Below are 16,981 nucleotides of genomic sequence, written 5' to 3' on the forward strand. Positions count from 1 at the left end.
CAAGAGAAGCCGGCTGCGCTCTGATTGGCCAGCGCTGGAGGTGAGGTCCTGGCCACGCCCCCCTGACGTCTGTAGAACTGAAACATGACGACTGAGGGTCTTCTTCAGGGCTGCACATGTTCAACCCACCTCTCACAACGAACGAATGCAGTCAACGGGACCTTTGATTATGAGATGGGGGTGGAAAGTGAGCGAAAGGAGAAATCTCGTAGTAAAGATTGGGAGAGAACATTTCGTATTTCTTGTAACATATTCTGTTTTCCCAAATGGAGGACCAAACAAATAATGACCCAATGAAATTTTCTTTCACTAAATTTAGTAAGAAAATCGTTTATTCTTAAACATTACTATTAAAGTCGACATGAAATCCAAATTGACCCTATTTAGGCTACTTTTTTAGCGCATATTACTAGTCTTGTGGTGAACAATTAATCCGTGCAAGTTAATACACAGAAACAAATTGTTTGCCGTGGTAATCTTCAAAATCTGAAAAGTTACTTCCGGTCTGGAATGGCGTTCTTTTTCTGATGACGTCAGCTTGACGGCTGGGGTTGAAAACGCTTAACCTGCCCTCTGTTCAATATTCCGTTTCAGTTGGAAATACGTCATAACACTGGAGAAAAGTCGTTTGCAACTTCCGGTTCACGGGGACTTTAAAAGTCGGCATGAAACGGAAGTTTCGAGTGAAGGCTTCTCAAGCAAGAAAAAAATGTAGGGCGGGACTTTATTTTATCCATCGTGATTGATTGGATGGTTGTAGTTTGCTATTGCTGTGATGTCATGTGAGTGACAGGTTGCCCCGCCCTCACACCAGTAAACACGTCATCAGAGAAGAGATGTCCTTGCAAGATGGAGTGGAAGTTATTTTGATTAAAGTTCAAAAGTGGATACATCATAATAATAAATAATACAATATTACTTTAAAACATAAAAATTGTCCATTTTGATTTCATGGTGATTTTAAACTTTTTTTAAAACAATTTTACTCATTTATTTTTATAATATTAATAATATTAATAATAATTATAAATCTGTGAACACCCCTAAAAAGTATGTTTTGGCATCTTTATCAAAAGCTGTGAACAAAAATAATAGAGGAATGTTACCAGCATAAATCAGCCTTCCTTTTTTATTGTTGCTGCTATTTTCTGCCAATGCCTGGACGACAAGTCAGAGCTATTACAGGTTATGCTCTGCCACACACAGTTAATATGATTAAGTTTTCCTGTAATGCTTCAAGGCCATTTCCTCTCAAAACAATCAATCGAATCTTTACCCTGAAAATCCATTAAAATCTCAATTGCATCACTCCAGGTGTATTTATGAGGCTTCTCAATTTAAGAGATAAATACTTGGACAGAGAAAGGAGGACAAATCTTCCTCTTTCCACAAGGTTAAAAAGCATCTTCCGCAGAACAAAATAGTGAATGAGTAACTCAAAGTTACACACTTTTAGGCTTGGCGAGGGGTGTTTACCAGAGGGATTACTTCAGGTCTGCTACTGTCTCTGTGAACCTAATGTGTCTATTAGACATTGTTTTTACAAAATTAGAAGCAAAATAAATTTAGCACATACATTATTTCCAGACATTGCAAAGAAATCATTACTGATGATCTTCACAGCTCAAGAGGTCACGTATAAGGGGCACTTGAAACTTGAGTACACGTATTAGGCCCGTCCCCCAGGAAGCACTGCATGCTCCTGATAATGAGCAGGGAAAGCACACGTGTTTATGTGATGAGAGATATGGCGCTTTACACAGCCAACGGTTGTATATGTAGCATAAGCATATGCAATGTAAAACTATCATTTGTGACAAAAAATGACAAACTTTAATACATATTAATGTTGATGTCCTACGGTGTATATATATATATAGAGAGAGAGAGAGAGAGTTTTTTTTTTTTTCCTATGAAATCTTTTATTTAAACTAAATATTCTAGAATAGATCCCATTTTGTTTGCTTTTTTCTTTGTAGCATCATGATCAGTCCTTATCGGCCATTATCACTTTGCACTGATAAGATGATAAGTCAAACTGACTTCTGTAGACTCTTTACAGTAGCAAGTCTGATTACTGAAACTGATTACTGTGACTCTTATAGATGTCAGTTTAAATATGAAAACACCACAAGGCTGTACATTAAACAATCTTTTAATGCCCACAGAACATAATGAAATTCAGTGTAACACTTGATCAATATTACATTTTGTAAAGCAAGGCATGACACTATACAGACACTTATAAGACAGATCTTAATGATGTATGTCAGTTGATGCTACTGAAGTGCCAGAATGAATTAATAAAAAATGATTAACTTGTGCACATGTATAAAAAAACCAAAACAACAACAATAACAACTAACTGTCTATACCAAGTATCAAAACCTTCCTTAAACTAAAACACATTCATAATTGCAGCAGTCTATTTGATGATAAGAACCCACTGGAATATTAAAATGACCTTTATATGCAACGGGAGTCATACATCATAGATTTAAATATTCACATATTTATGAAACAAATGGTTCCAAAAACCTTAATGGCACAATGAGTGTATATCTTGATTCATTGAGAAATGATTTGCAAACGTTTTTGCAGAAAGCACCTCTAGTCTAGATGAACATGCTCAAGTCATTCATGGAGAACTGGAGGGAATGAAGTGCTTTTGTTCACAACGGAAATTGTAATGATCCCAGTGGGCTTTATTTTTAGATGTTCCCAAACAACGGCTTTGTGTATCCTAATAAAGATCTTCATATTCACACACACAAAAAAAAAGGTTCTAAAGGTTGTGGATGGAGATTTATGACACATTATTTTGATTCACAATATCTCTAAAACAAATTTGTCATTTTAAACAAAATGCTAAATATTATTACTCAATACAAATATGTATATTACCCGTGCACAGAGGATCTTACATTTGTAAAGCAAACAGTGCCACTTTTGGCGATCTCTTATTCATGTGGCCAGAGTTATGGATCATGTAAGACTATGTAAACCACCAGTGTTATATTGAAATGATATTTTCAGCATCTCATAGTCAGTCTCTAATTCTTTCCCTTTCAAAACAGCTGTTTTATAGCTGCATTGTCTATTGCACTTTGTGACAAATGACTAAAAATGAAAAATGGCACATCAGCAGTCCCTTTGCTTTTGAGAATGTGTAAACCACAGCACCCAATTTGCAATATCTAGGGAAATGACATATAATAACCAGCTAATCAGTTCAAAGTGTTTACATTGAACAAGCAATAATAAGGACGAGCGCGGCATAGTGTTTGAGGAAGAAAACTACAATGATATACTAATATAGCATCAGATCTAGTGGCCATAGAGTAGAATCCATTGGAGACCAGTGAAATATGTTAATGTGAATAAAGTTGAGCAGTGGAATCATAAGGAAAGAGTACGGTCAGAGGGAGGAGTGTAGATACATGTGCGTATGACTCATTTCATTCTGTTGATGTCCTACGGTGTCTGCAGCGGGCTGTCCTCCGTCTCCAGCTGGGCCAGCTGTCTCCGCAGACTGTTCACTTTGTTCTGCAGCTCCTTGTTGTACTCTATAATATGGACCATCTCCTGATAGGCCTCATCCAAACACTTTGTGGAGCGATTCCAGCGAAGGAATATCCCTATAGAGAAAACAAGACCAAAGTAAATCTGTCACAATGTGATTATATATTCTTCGGTCGCTGATCAATGAACTTTTCTGGCATTTAAAAAAAAAGGTAGGTCAGTTTAATGCTGCATGAGAGATTTAAAGGGGTAATTCCCCACTGACTATAAAATGGCTGCCTATGTGGTGGATAGGCATGTTGCTGTCCAAGGCAACTCCCACCAGTCCACCCTTATTAGATAGGCTTGACCAGAGACAAATGCTGCCTTACTTTAGTAGGAAATCCTTCTTAGCAAACCTTTAGTCATAATGGTGTTGACTTGTATTGTTTCCGGGTGCAAGAATTCAAAGAATAAACGTTTAGCGGGAGTGAGTTACTTTTGGTTTCCAGTGAAGGATCCAGCGCGTTATAAGCAGCGGCTAAAGGCTGCAAATAATCGTAAATATGGAGAGAACGCTGCGATGGAAAATCTGAAATACCTCCGTGTTTGTACTCAACATTTCAAACTTTTAGGGCAAACGGAGGGGATAAACTGAAAGGAACTGCCATTCCGTCAGTTAAATTAAGGAACGGGGAGCGCAACGCCATAGAAAGCTGCTCATTTGCCGTCAGATTCTGTTCCCCCCATGTTTCTTACACAATGAGTTTCTAATATTTATCAAACTGCTGCCATAGTGTTCCATTTTTCCCATAATGCTGTTTATGTGAATTTCTCGGCCCAGGTAAAGAGTAAACATTTATTTACAGTAGTGCTGCACGATTAATCATATCGCAATCGCGATGTCTAGCCGATGCGATTATATGATGCATACCGACACTGAGCAGAGAGAGCAGGGCTGCCAACTCTCACTCATTCAACGTGAGACTCACGCAATTGACACTTTTCACACGCTCTCATGCCACACATCCAAAAACAAGAAGCAAAGAGGACACTGACACCGACAGACTAGACAGAGCAGGTTACTTCTGATAGGAAACAAATTCTCAGCCCTCAGATTCTGTCAATTTTATTAGGAAATTCGAACAATAGCGTTTTGGCGCTTGTAAATGTGACGTGACAGATCGTGGTCGTGAACCGAACATCTCTTACTTTTTACTAGTTTAATAGTAAATAAACACGAATGAAGTGTTTGTTGAAAGATACAGTACAACTTACCGAAATGTTTACATAATATCGATCAATCAGTGTTTTTCAACCGCGGAAAGAGGTCAATAAAACAGCTGGAGAACAATGTCACATAACGTTACATTTACCTCAGGAAAGCCATTTGCTAGTTGGCAAGACAAATTATATAGAGGAGTATTTTGCTAAATATGTGCACTATATTAAATAGTTATTATATTTTTACTTATATCATTAAAATATTGTAACATTGTTATTATAGCCTAGTAAAAACCACATTATATTTAATTTGAGTTGTTATTTTTAACCTTTAATAATAATACCAGCTGACAGGGCTCTGTATGTTTACAGCATTAGTTGAGTTTTTTTTTTCTTGAGAAAAATTAACATACTGTACCTAATATTTATCCAAATGAATCAATATTGAATCAAGATTGGAATCAAATCACAAGATTTGACTTGAAATTGTGAAATTTGTGTTAAGCAATAATAAAAACAGTAGCCTACCAGTCATTATACCATGTAAACATTGTAACGTTGTCACCAAACTTAACAAAATTCTGTTTAGTTACCAAATGTTTTTACAATCACAATAATCTTACACCAAAAATAATTTATTTCTACATGTTACATCCTACTTAAATGTCCCGGCTTGTTCAAAATATTTTATTTTCATGAGCATACAAAAGTTCTTATTTATGGTTCTATTTATTTTATACTATTGAGACAATAACAAGTTTGCAGTAATGCAAATATGTAATTATTTAATTTTGTAAAAAATACTATTTTAATTTGAAAACACTGTGCAATTTAGTTGTTGTTGCTAGTTTGAGTTGAGAAATACACATTTCAGCATTACCACTAATCTGTGTGCAATTTCCTTGAGAACCAAGCAAGTTGACTCATGAAACCATTTGTTTATTATATCGCAATCGCAATATTGACCTCAATAATCGCAATATGACATTTTCCCCAAATCGTGCAGCCCTAATTAATACATGTAATAACGACATTGTAACAAGGTTACACTTTAAATATAATGCTTTGGAAGAAATGCCGAAAAAAACTGAAAAAACATGTAAACTGGTCACATTCAGTTTCCATGACAGGCATTAACCATAATCAACTGCACCAAGTGTCTCAGCATATGTTTACACGTGCATATGTAATTAAGCTACAGTGGGTTTTTTGTGTAGTTGAGCTACAGTCTTCATCTGTCTTCATCTGCATAATCAGATATTTTAAGGATTAAATAAACATTGCACAATACACAAGAGCCTAACGCAGAGGCTAATTGTAGATTAACATACATGCACATGCTGGATGAAGACAAGCTACAATCACATTTTATAGCTCTGTTAGTCTGAATAAAAATTAGAACAATTTCAGTCAGACTAAAGCATTTATATGACATTTTATATAATTAAATAAAATGTATTATAGTTTAAATTCATATTAAATGCAATTAGCCAAATTTTAGAGTGCGTTTTTGACCCACCTAAGAAGGACTTTTAGTAAATCTGTATTTGTAATGTATACTTTAAATGTCAATTGTATTGATACTTGTATGTCATGTCATGTTTTGTACGCACGGCTAAAGTAGTGCTTGCCCGCATTACAGTTCCATATAACTTCACCAAATGATTTCAGTTATTTGAAAGGTCTTTACAGACTACAGAACCAAAACCCACAACGACAATGACCAAGCAAATAAATATAGTAAACAATAGGATAAAAATGACACATTATTTCCATGTTTTTGCCACAAAATTACATCTTATGTACGGACAGCACATACTCTCTTTCTCTCAAACGCACACATACAGTACGGACACACACTCATACAGAAACGTGTTGTCAGCGCTGCTCTAATGAATTTATCAGTAAACTGGTTTTACAACTTAAAAGCTACATGACATTTCTCACTAGTGAGGTAATGACAGCGCTGTTCTTGGAGCAGATAAACTTACAGTTTCGCTATTAGTAGAGTCGCAATTGCCAAACACTGTTGAGAGACGCACATACTCAGGTAATTATTTCTCTCTCTCTATTTACTGCATTAGTCTGCTAGTGCTATCAGTGGCTGAAGCCTCCGTTACGAGCTCTAAAATTACGTTTTGGAATTAGCAACGGAGGGATGAGAAGAGATGTGTAAAAAATTAGTCCTACACACAAGAACGTTTCAAGGACAAAAACCTGACAAATGTTTTGGAATACATCATCTGAACAATGACTTGAGGTGTAGTTACTCTAGTATAAGTGGAATAATTGACTCCTGGCATTTGAATTACTATAAAGTAATGCACGAGGTGTACCGAGGTGTAAGGGTGTGCATTCTTTTCTATTTAATGGCCCGTCTTCATTTATCCCTTACTTTGCAACTTCAGCATTACAAATGTGTAATTGCAAAACTTATATAATATATAAAAATATATAAACTTTAAATGCATTATCAAATAACACTGCAGTTAAAATGATAATAAAGTACTTCATGTGTGCTTTAGTATGTTATCAAAATAAGTGTACATGGGATACAAATAAGCACACTTTTTAAATGAACTTTTAGCAAAGCCATGCCATAATGACTGGAAACTTTGTCGCCACACCCATGTTTCTGAGCGCACGTACAGCTGACAGTCTTAAATGATGTCAGCAGCAGAGCAAACTGGTCAATACCCGCCCGACTGTGAAATTAACACTAGATTAGTTGTTCCTCAAAGGACCTTGAAGCTTAAATTCTTTGGGCACACTGTCCTCCCATTCTTTCAATTATTGCTCAATGCAAAGGCTTTTCAGATCCCATATTTTAATATCGCCTACCTTTAAAATAAATATTTTAAACTCTTAGCTCTTTTGGTGACTACATAATCGGTTAGTTTCATTTCATAGTTTGGATGAAATGTGGAAAATACTATTAATAAAGAAGAGTCGGTGTGTCCAAACGTTTGCCTGGAAGTGTATATGAAAGGTCTAAACATATCTGTGAGTTGTTTGAGAACTGCTCATGTGACTGAAAGTGAACCCCATGGCACTAAACTCCGTGTCTGCTTGGCTGATTTTCCCTTTCATTGAGAGTCCCTTTCACTGCACCTTTGAAATAGAGGCATGACAGGTTCCAGAGGTGAGGACTAAAAAAAAAAAAGACAGGCACAGAGGTCATCGGGGTTGAATCATTGTCACACTTGTGAATTCCACGTGACGTAATATGCATCCGCTGAAAGGTTTAAAACAAGCATTACTGAAGCTGAAGTTGCTTCTTTAATGCTTCTTTAATATCTTAATAAACATGATATTTTTGGGGGGCGAGTTTTCCTGAAAGTAATTAAAATTTCAACAGATCTAAATGGATCATTAAATTCAAAATAAATTTAACTGGGAAGTTTAGCACATTTTATCTTTATCTAATCTGTCAAGAAAACCACCATCTTTGCCTTAACACACACACTTTTTTTGCAGCAGACAACAGGTGTGTTCTTTACAATTTTCAGTAATTAATTTAAATAAAATGATATTAAAATATAAATAATTTAAATAATGACTTTTAATTAATTACATAAATTTTTTACAATTTTATATAATTGTATTTAAATTATTTACATTTTTTAAATTACATACAGTTTATAGTTTAAAGTAACAAATAGCCTAAAGAGGATAGATGGCTTTCATTTTCATTACACCAGGAAAATTATAATAATTAGGAAGGAAAGTTTGTTAAACATGGTTTTGAAGTGTCACTAATTCACAAGATATCTATAGGTTCGTCTACATCATGGAAGAATGGTTACAGTCATTTCAAAACACGCAAGGATCTCACAATCCACACGTTGCACATCTAAAGCGTCAAGGCAGAAATATAGCTAAAGCACCAAACAACACGTGACTGCCACCTACAGGTTAACTGGGTAAACGCATGGTGTCATGATGTAATATTTCGTGTCACTCACCCTCCCACAGCAGCAGGCTCTGAGGTGCCACAGACGGCCAGATGACCAGGTTATTGGGCTCATACAGCGGGTTGAGAAATCGCTCCAGCTCCTGAGGACGGTTCACCCATGACCACAGAGACACGGTTTTCTGAGACAGCTGCAGCTTCACCCTGAAACATTACACAGAAAGTACTAAGTTTACATTTACACCCAAACTTTACAGTAAAGTTTATGTTATGAGGAGCCAGACACATCCAGCCACTGCCATCCGTTATCTCAAATAAGCAAACAAAAAGCCTTTCACCAATTCTACTCTTCAAGCTTAACCCTAACATTCATAAACATTTAGAGCTACTGAATAAAGAACCTTTCAGTGAAAAGCCCTTTTTTCTTTGTGTAAAGACTTTACAAATCTAAACAATCTGTATTCACTAAAGAATCTTTTGTGGAATAAAAAGGTTCTATGGATGTTAAATCTTCTTTGTGGAACTAAACCCAAACCGAACCAAAACGAAACCTGTCCTCTGGAGTCTAAAGGCCAGATTTAGCCTATGTCATCACACACATTACACAATATTTATTGTCAGTAAATGACTGTACCAAATCTGGACATTTTGAAATGCGATACACATTTTAGCAATAAGTGGAAAAACATTGCACAACACATTTACCAAAACATCCTGCTCAGAATAAGAAACAAACACAAAAGGGTCACGGCCAGCTACAAGCTGACCTCTGCTGACGTAGGAGTGTTGACAGAAGAGGTCATGACCTCTGCTCCTGAACATATCTTTCCATACAGATAGAATTACAACCTGCCAACCAAAATGTTTAACACAGAGTGTACTTGGAAATGTCAAGTGCAAAATGCAGCCCTCTTCTGAATGCCAACCCTAGCAGTTCTCCTCTGAATCCACACTTTGGAGATGCAATTGCCTCACAGGCTGTTGGGTTAACTTCAGAATAATGGGACAGGGCCTGTGTTGGCTAGTTAGAAATTAGGGGTGATGTATCTGGGATTGTAGAAACAAAGTTTTTATAAGAAGGTTGTATGTGATGTAATAGAGGAAATGAGAGAATCTGTGAGAATCTGTAAATGGAGGGGAACACTAACCTTTCGGCCACTCTGTTTCCAAGGAAAGTGCCAAACTGTGAGGCATAGGTGTGCTCGAAAAGCATGATCAGGAAATTCTCATTGAACTGGAAGGAGCAGGGGAACTGCCGCAGGATCTGCCACACACAGTCCAGGAAGAGCAGGAACACGGGCGCTTCACTTCGAGGCTTCCCGTTTGAGTATGCAGACTGCGCACAACGCTGCTGGAACGGGTGACCGGCCTGGAGGTAAAGGATTTCATACATCACAGATAATAATCATTTTATAAAATAAAACCACAAAATTCCCTAGTTTCCTATTGTTAATCGAATTCAGCAATAGCAAAGGTGTTGATTCTCTTAACACTGACACTGATATGCCACTATATAAGACGTTGCATACAGTGACATTATGAAATACGCACTTGTCCTACAATTTTTTATTAAGAAAAACATAAATGTACATGCATATTAGCATTCAGACATGAAACAAATATAATACAAAGTAAAATCAGTAATATTGTGAAATAATACCACTACAATTTAAAACAACTGTTTTCTATATTTTATTTCTAAAATGTCATTTATTCCTGTGATGGCGAGTTTTCAGCATCATTACTCCAGTCTTCAGTGTCACATGATCCTTCAGAAATCATTCTAATGTGCTGATTTGCTGCTCAAGAAATATTTCTTATTATTCTTATTATCATGATATCAATGTTAAAAACAGTTGTGCTGCATTTTTTTGTGGAAACCATGATATACTTTTTAAAGATTCTTTAAACAAAAAGTTCAAAAGAACAAATTATTTAAAAATATAGATCTTTTGTAACATTATTATCGTATTTACTGTTAAATTTTCAAACAAATGCAACCTTGCTGAAATAAAAACCTTACGGACACCAAATTTTGCACGATAAAATCCATAAATTAAAAAGTAAAAATTAAAAGCTTTCTTTTAAAGATCTAAGAACTAAAATTCCTTTGTCACACACACACACACACACACACACACACACACACACACACACACACACACACACACACACACACGTTACAAAGGCTACTTTTATGGAAAGAATAGTGTTAAACAAAACTAAATTCTTTAAGCAACATAAGTTCTTTCAGCTTGATATTTATTTCCTGTATAATATTTTGCAGAAATAATGCAAAAAAAATTTTTAAAGACAGAATATACATTTACACTTGTGCTCATCCTGATGTCCTATGACAATATTTCTAGTGTGTAAATATAGTGCGCAGCCAGTAATCTACTGTATTTTTTCACTGCATTCTGGAAATTTCTAAGGAGAGCTGGAATGATTTTGACACAGCCTTAGAAATGGCCGCCTAGGGAGCAGAGTTGAAACAAATCAGGCATATCTGAGTAAAAGAGTTTTCCTTGTAACCTCCCTCACCTGTAACCACTCTCGCTCGATCAGCGCCTCAAAGCCACGGATGGTTCTGCATGCCGGATCGAGGATGATCTGGGCGAGAGACGTCACCTGCAGTGTCGAATCAGTGCCCTCCGTGCCATGAACCAGAACTGACGCCCCTTCCCTGCAAAACACCACAAATAACGCACATTACACATTATAAAAATGACTTAAGAGAGAAAAGAAAAACATTTTAGCTGTGATTTTTGGGATGTTAAGCACTTCCTCTGATCCCAGTTTGAAATTGCACTCAGTTTGAGATTATTTAGCTCACACACACAAACCTGATAATGAACTGCATGCCAAAAAAGCGTTTAAAACAGCAGTACTGGTGTATAAAAATAATGATGATTACAGCATGACAATTGCAGTAATTAACACCACAACAAGCTTTGCAACAAATGTGCTGAGAAACAGGGCGGCAGCAGCTTTTGTAATTAACTTAGACTAGAGCTAAAACAGTAATTAACACAGTATGCACAGTATGGCATAAGCAGATCTGTCTGTGGAGTAATGGGTCTGTGACAGGAACAGACAGACGCATCAACAGATGTACCTGTCAATGCACTGTGCAGCCAGGCAGGCCGTGGTGAGGATTTCCTTAACATGACTCTGCCAGTTGGAGGCTTCAAGTTTACTGAGCCAGCGGTCCATGCTGTGAGACTGATCATTGCACGCCTCCACCAGCTTTATCAGACTCTCCTGCAGAACATTAGACCTGTGGGAGAACAGCTGTCAGATTATAGTCCCAGTTACAGAACTCATTTGTGCAGCTGTGTTTGCCTGCTCACAAACGATATGCTTCAGCCCTGAATTGGCATTTTAGCTGCAATAGATGTGTATTTTCAGGCTTATGCCTAAAAGATTTTAACTAACAAGTCCCCTGATAAATGTACAGTCTCAGATGGTCCAAAGTTTGTTCACTGACTGTCTGATGCATATTGATCACATAATTGAGAAGTACTTTGGCAAGGTCTAATCTGACTTATGCAACTTTATCAGTACCTGGAAACCAAGCTGAGCGCTTAAGAAATGGTCACTGGATTTGCCAAAGTTTGTCATCAAAGTTAAAATTGCGATGAAACAGGAGAGAAGATTGAGTTATGTTTTGGATTATGCATAATTTACAACGTCAATTCAAAACAAGAAAAATAGATCTTATTGTGAACGATTCATCCATGTACAACATACATTTACAAAATAGCTGTAAAAATTATGAATTTTCATTTCGTGAGGACTTCTGCCATCACATTTTTGAAAGATACTCAGAGTTTTTGTTTAAAGGGGTCATATGATGCTATTTTAAAAGTTCATTATTTTAATTATTTTATTCATTAAAAGTTCATTATTTTAACTTTTTGTGCGCAAAAAAAAAACAAACAAAAAAAAACTATTCAACTATTAATTTTCTTCTGTGTGGGCCTCTGAGTGAGTTCACGTAGTGTAACAGCGCAGCGCTTCTGGGTTGTACGTCAGAACGTAAGCTCACTATTGGCCGACGCTGGTCATGTGTGTGATGCTGGCCAACAGTGAGCCTACGTTCTGACGTAGAAAATGAATAGTTGAATAAAGTCGTAATTTTTGTCTTTTTTGCACACAAAACGTATTCTCGACGCTTGATAAACTTAAGGTTGAGCCACTGTAGTCACTTGGACTATTTTAACGATGTCTTTACAAAATGTTCTGGGATGGCAGATATTGATTACCTAGCAGCCTATGAAGGAGTGAGCCAGCTCTCAGATTTCATCAAAAATATTGTAATTTGTGTTCCGAAGATGAAAGTCTTACGGGGTTGGAACAACATGAGGGTGAGTGATCACTGACAGAATTTTCATTTTTGGCTGAACTAACCCTTTAAAAACTTGATTTTTACCACAGGGGGTCTTTTAGCAAATCTCAAAATAAATATACATTTTTCATACTGTACATTATAATGTTGTGATGTCTAAATTTACTTCTAACATTTGAAATTATTATTATTATTTTTATTTATTTGGATAAAATAGTATTACATTTTATCATAACATGAAAATGATTATCAGCCAGAATATTAATATTATGCATCTCTACTATGCAGTTAGGATGGCTCTGTGAGAATAATTGGATACACACCTCTCAATGGCTTTATGGATCCTCCTCCACTGCGGGTAGTTGGCTTCCTGTTCAAATCCTCCTCCGCGAGCTTTAGCCTGCTGCGCTATCGCTATAGTCCGTGTGTCGATGATATAACCACGCTTCCCAGCGCAAAGCGTGGCATTGATCAGTTTCTCGTCTTCTTTGCAGCGGCGCCCATTGGTTCCTGTTAGTGGCTGCGCTGCTCGCATCATCACCTGTGGACAGCGAGATCAGGGTCTGTATTAAATAGATCAATATTTGGAAACAACATTTTCAAAGTGCATTTCTAACCATGCCGTTTTTCTTGTGGTAGTAACTGAGCATAGGGAAACGGCCACCGTGGCGGAAGGAAGCAGCTTTGCAGAGACTTTCATCATCGATGTCTTTGGGCACGGTCAGCAGGGACGGGTACGAGGGGCACACGCTGAAGTCTTTATTGACCTCACTCAGTCTCCATTCATCTGTCTGAGAGAGGACCACAGAGCAGTTTTTAGACAGTTCCTTTTTAAATCAAAATAACACAAATAGCACAAAAACAGAAAACCTAATTCTAACATTCTAATTGTAAACTAATAGGGGTTTAGAATAAGCTGGCATACACTACTGTACCCTTCAATAGTTTAAACTCACTAAGATTTGGTTTTTGAAAGAAATTAATACTTACATTTAATTGATCAAAAGTGACAAACTTCTATAACGTTACAACGATTTCTATTTCAAATAAAGTTATTTTGAACGTTCTATTCATAAAAGAATCCTTAAAACAATTTCAAAGTTTCCTCTAAAATATTAAACAGAAGGGTCATGTGACACTGAAGACTGGAGTAATGATGCTGAAAATTCAGCTTTGCCATCACAGGAATATTACATTTTACAATCTTTTAAAACAGATCATTTAAATTGTAATATTATTTCACAATGTTTGGAGCTGTATAAGTTTCTTCTGCTGAACAAAAAAGAAGATATTTTGAAGAATGTTGTTATCAAACAGTTGACCGGTAGCCATTGACTTCCATAGTATGGAAAAAATATCATGGAAGTCAATGGCTGCCGTCAACTGTCTGGTTATCCACATTCTTCAAAATATCTTCTTTTGTGTTCAGCAGAAGAAACTCATACAGGTTTGGAACAACTTGAGGGTGAGTAAACAATGACAGAACTTTCATTTTTGGGTGAGCTATCCCTTTAATATTCAACAATATTATTGACTTGACTGCACTGACACTATTTGATGCGAACTGAACTGAGCTGGACGACAACATCAATGTTTTTCTCTATAGATGTAAATGAACTAATTCTTTACAACGGATCTGAATCAACACTGAACTGACTACAGATGAACAATGACACTATTTTCTTTTAGAGCTGCTGTAGAGCCGAAATAAGCTGTTTGCATCGTTGAATAATTTTCCTGTTATCATTGTATAGCTGCTTTGAAACAATCTGTATTGTATTTCATAAATAAATAAAGGTGACTTGAATTGACAATATTCCTGTTTTACTCGGTCTTGATAAATGCAGCCATAAGAGTCTTCTTTCAAAAAACATTAAAAAACCTTACCGACCCCAAACTTTTGAACGGTAGTGTATGAAATACTAGCTATTTCAGAACATGTAATCATGAGCATTTGTTCCCTGGCGTCCCATAGAGAACAACCTGAAAAAACGAACAATGATACACTGAGAAAATGTATCACAATTTTTTTCTGATGACCTCAGTGTCAAGGCTTCCAGGGATAAAACAATACCATAGACTCTAGATCTTTGAAAGCCTCCTCTGGTATGAACAACTGCCATCCATCCTCAATGACCTCAAACAGAGGACGGTAGAAGAAGGGATACATCAGGGACACAGAGTCCAGCGTGGACAGAGCCTGAAAGATGAACCATCATAACCTGAACACTAACAGCATAAACTGATGAGTAGAAATTAGTAGATCCTCAGGTTATTATTTGTCTATTATTATTCTGCTTTATGAGTGAGTACTAATGCAGTCTTACCTCAATTGAGCTGGCAATATTAAGACACTCCTCCATGCCAGGTATGTCCAGCTGAATCACCCGCAGGTCTTTACACTTTACAATAATAGTTCCCAAGGATCCAACAAACCTGCACACATTAGGTCAGTAAGATTTTTGTAATGTTTTTGAGAGAAGTCTCTTATGCTCACCGTGGCTGCATTTATTTGATCAAAAATAGTGTAAAAACAGTAATATTGTGAAATAGGATTACAATTAAAGGGATAGTTCACCCAAAAATGAAAATTCTGTCATCATTTAGGCTACTCACCCTTATGTTGTTCCAAACCTGTATGAGTTTCTGTCTTCTGGTAATGCTGGTAACCAGTTGACATTGACTTCCATAGTAGAAAAAATACTATGGAAGTCAATGGCTACCATTAACTGTCTGGTTATCAACATTGTTTAAAATATCTTCTTTTGTGTTCAGCAGAAGAATACTGGTTTGGAACAACATGAGGGTGAGTAAATGAAGACAGAATTTTCATTTTTGGGTGAACCTTTCGGTATGTCAGTGGTACCTTTTCTCAATAGAGTCAATGTTGGTATGAAGCAGCCAGAGCTCCTCGGTGTTATCCTGGCGAGAGGACAAAATGAGGTGATGTCCCGTCAGACACAGAGTTCCCTCCACAGTGGGCATGAAGGGTCGGTGGAGGACCACCCCATCCGCACGAGGGGTTTTGATCAGCTCAGCAAACTCCATGATGTTTTGAGAGGCACAAGAAACCTGGGAGAGTCAATGGGACATGAAACAGTTATGAATACTGTAATACATTCATTACGTCTTAAGATTCTTTCTTTTTTTTTATGTTTGTCATTGTTGTGCGATTAGCATATATTTAGTAAGTTATATGTATATAACATTCTTTTTTTATTTAGCTAAGAGATGTCTTTGCACTGTTGATAAGAGGTTTGTTATTATTAATGTATTGTAGATGTGGATTTTGTATCTGCTGCAGGCTGAAAAACAAGATAAGCAAAGAGACAGCAGTAAGAAAAATACCACATTCGTCTATTTTACTTGAAGGAGCATAAATCAGACATATATGTTTCTTTATAAACAATTACTGTTACATATACAATGTATCTGGAAATTTCTCTCGGCTCGCTGTGTCATCACACTGAAATGATGACAACAGACGGGATTTGCAGCTTTGAGTCGCTCGTACTAAAAACTGTTCAAAGGCACTCGACAGAAAACCGTACATGCAATGTACCTTGTCAAAAACAAAATGTGCATTATTAACATGTACTTAGATTAGATGACAGCGGTAACAACAACATTCCTCTCACCAACACTTCCTTGTCTTCCACTCCTTTGTTGGATCTGACAACAGACCGCAAGCAAATATGAAGCAATATCGCCACCTACCGGTTTGGGTGAACGCGAGGGAGAATGAGAACATAAAAAAAAGATATGAGAGCTGAATAATCCTATTCTCACTAAAGGTGAAAGCCATTGAGTGATTATTTTAATAAATAAAACTATTTTTAAGTAGTTATATAAAATACGATATAATTATATAAATATAATTTTAGTGTTCTCTTCAGGTTTATAAAATATATTGACTTCACCAGAAAGACATGATCACAAAACATTAGTGACGAACAACACCACGACAATCACAACATGCAAAAGTTAAACAA

The 16,981-nt window shown here is 36.6% G+C and overlaps 1 protein-coding gene across 3 annotated transcripts; it reads right to left on the bottom strand.

The window, feature by feature from the left end:
• Window positions 1-2,139: 2,139 nt before the first annotated feature.
• On the bottom strand, window positions 2,140-16,665 carry mtmr9 (myotubularin related protein 9). Of its 3 annotated transcripts, none has more exons than XM_084091349.1 (11): window positions 16,628-16,665; window positions 15,856-16,061; window positions 15,317-15,425; window positions 15,064-15,189; window positions 13,607-13,780; window positions 13,313-13,530; window positions 11,757-11,918; window positions 11,183-11,324; window positions 9,787-10,007; window positions 8,691-8,842; window positions 2,140-3,638 (listed from the first exon to the last, which is right to left on the bottom strand). In XM_084091349.1, the coding sequence occupies exons 2-11, from the start codon at window positions 16,035-16,037 to the stop codon at window positions 3,475-3,477; spliced, it is 1,650 nt and encodes a 549-aa protein (XP_083947475.1). In that variant the 5' UTR covers window positions 16,038-16,061; window positions 16,628-16,665; the 3' UTR covers window positions 2,140-3,474. The 3 variants fall into 3 exon arrangements, with proteins under 3 accessions (XP_083947475.1, XP_083947476.1, XP_083947477.1); XM_084091350.1 differs by having other exon boundaries at window positions 16,588-16,658; XM_084091351.1 differs by having other exon boundaries at window positions 16,552-16,631.
• Window positions 16,666-16,981: the final 316 nt, after the last annotated feature.

Source organism: Abramis brama, assembly GCF_963993115.1.
Source record: "Abramis brama genome assembly, chromosome: 18".
NCBI lineage: Eukaryota > Metazoa > Chordata > Actinopteri > Cypriniformes > Leuciscidae > Abramis > Abramis brama.

Bases quoted from the DNA above. Each gene is read 5' to 3' on its own strand.
- mtmr9 (XM_084091349.1), bottom strand. From the start codon at position 16,037: ATGGAGTTTGCTGAGCTGATCAAAACCCCTCGTGCGGATGGGGTGGTC. The intron at 13,781-15,063 runs GTATTGTTTTAT...GTCCTCTCTCAG, and splicing joins TCAAAGATCTAGAGTCTATG to ACAGATGAATGGAGACTGAG. The intron at 8,843-9,786 runs GTTAGTGTTCCC...GTAATGTTTCAG, and splicing joins GGAAACAGAGTGGCCGAAAG to GGTGAAGCTGCAGCTGTCTC.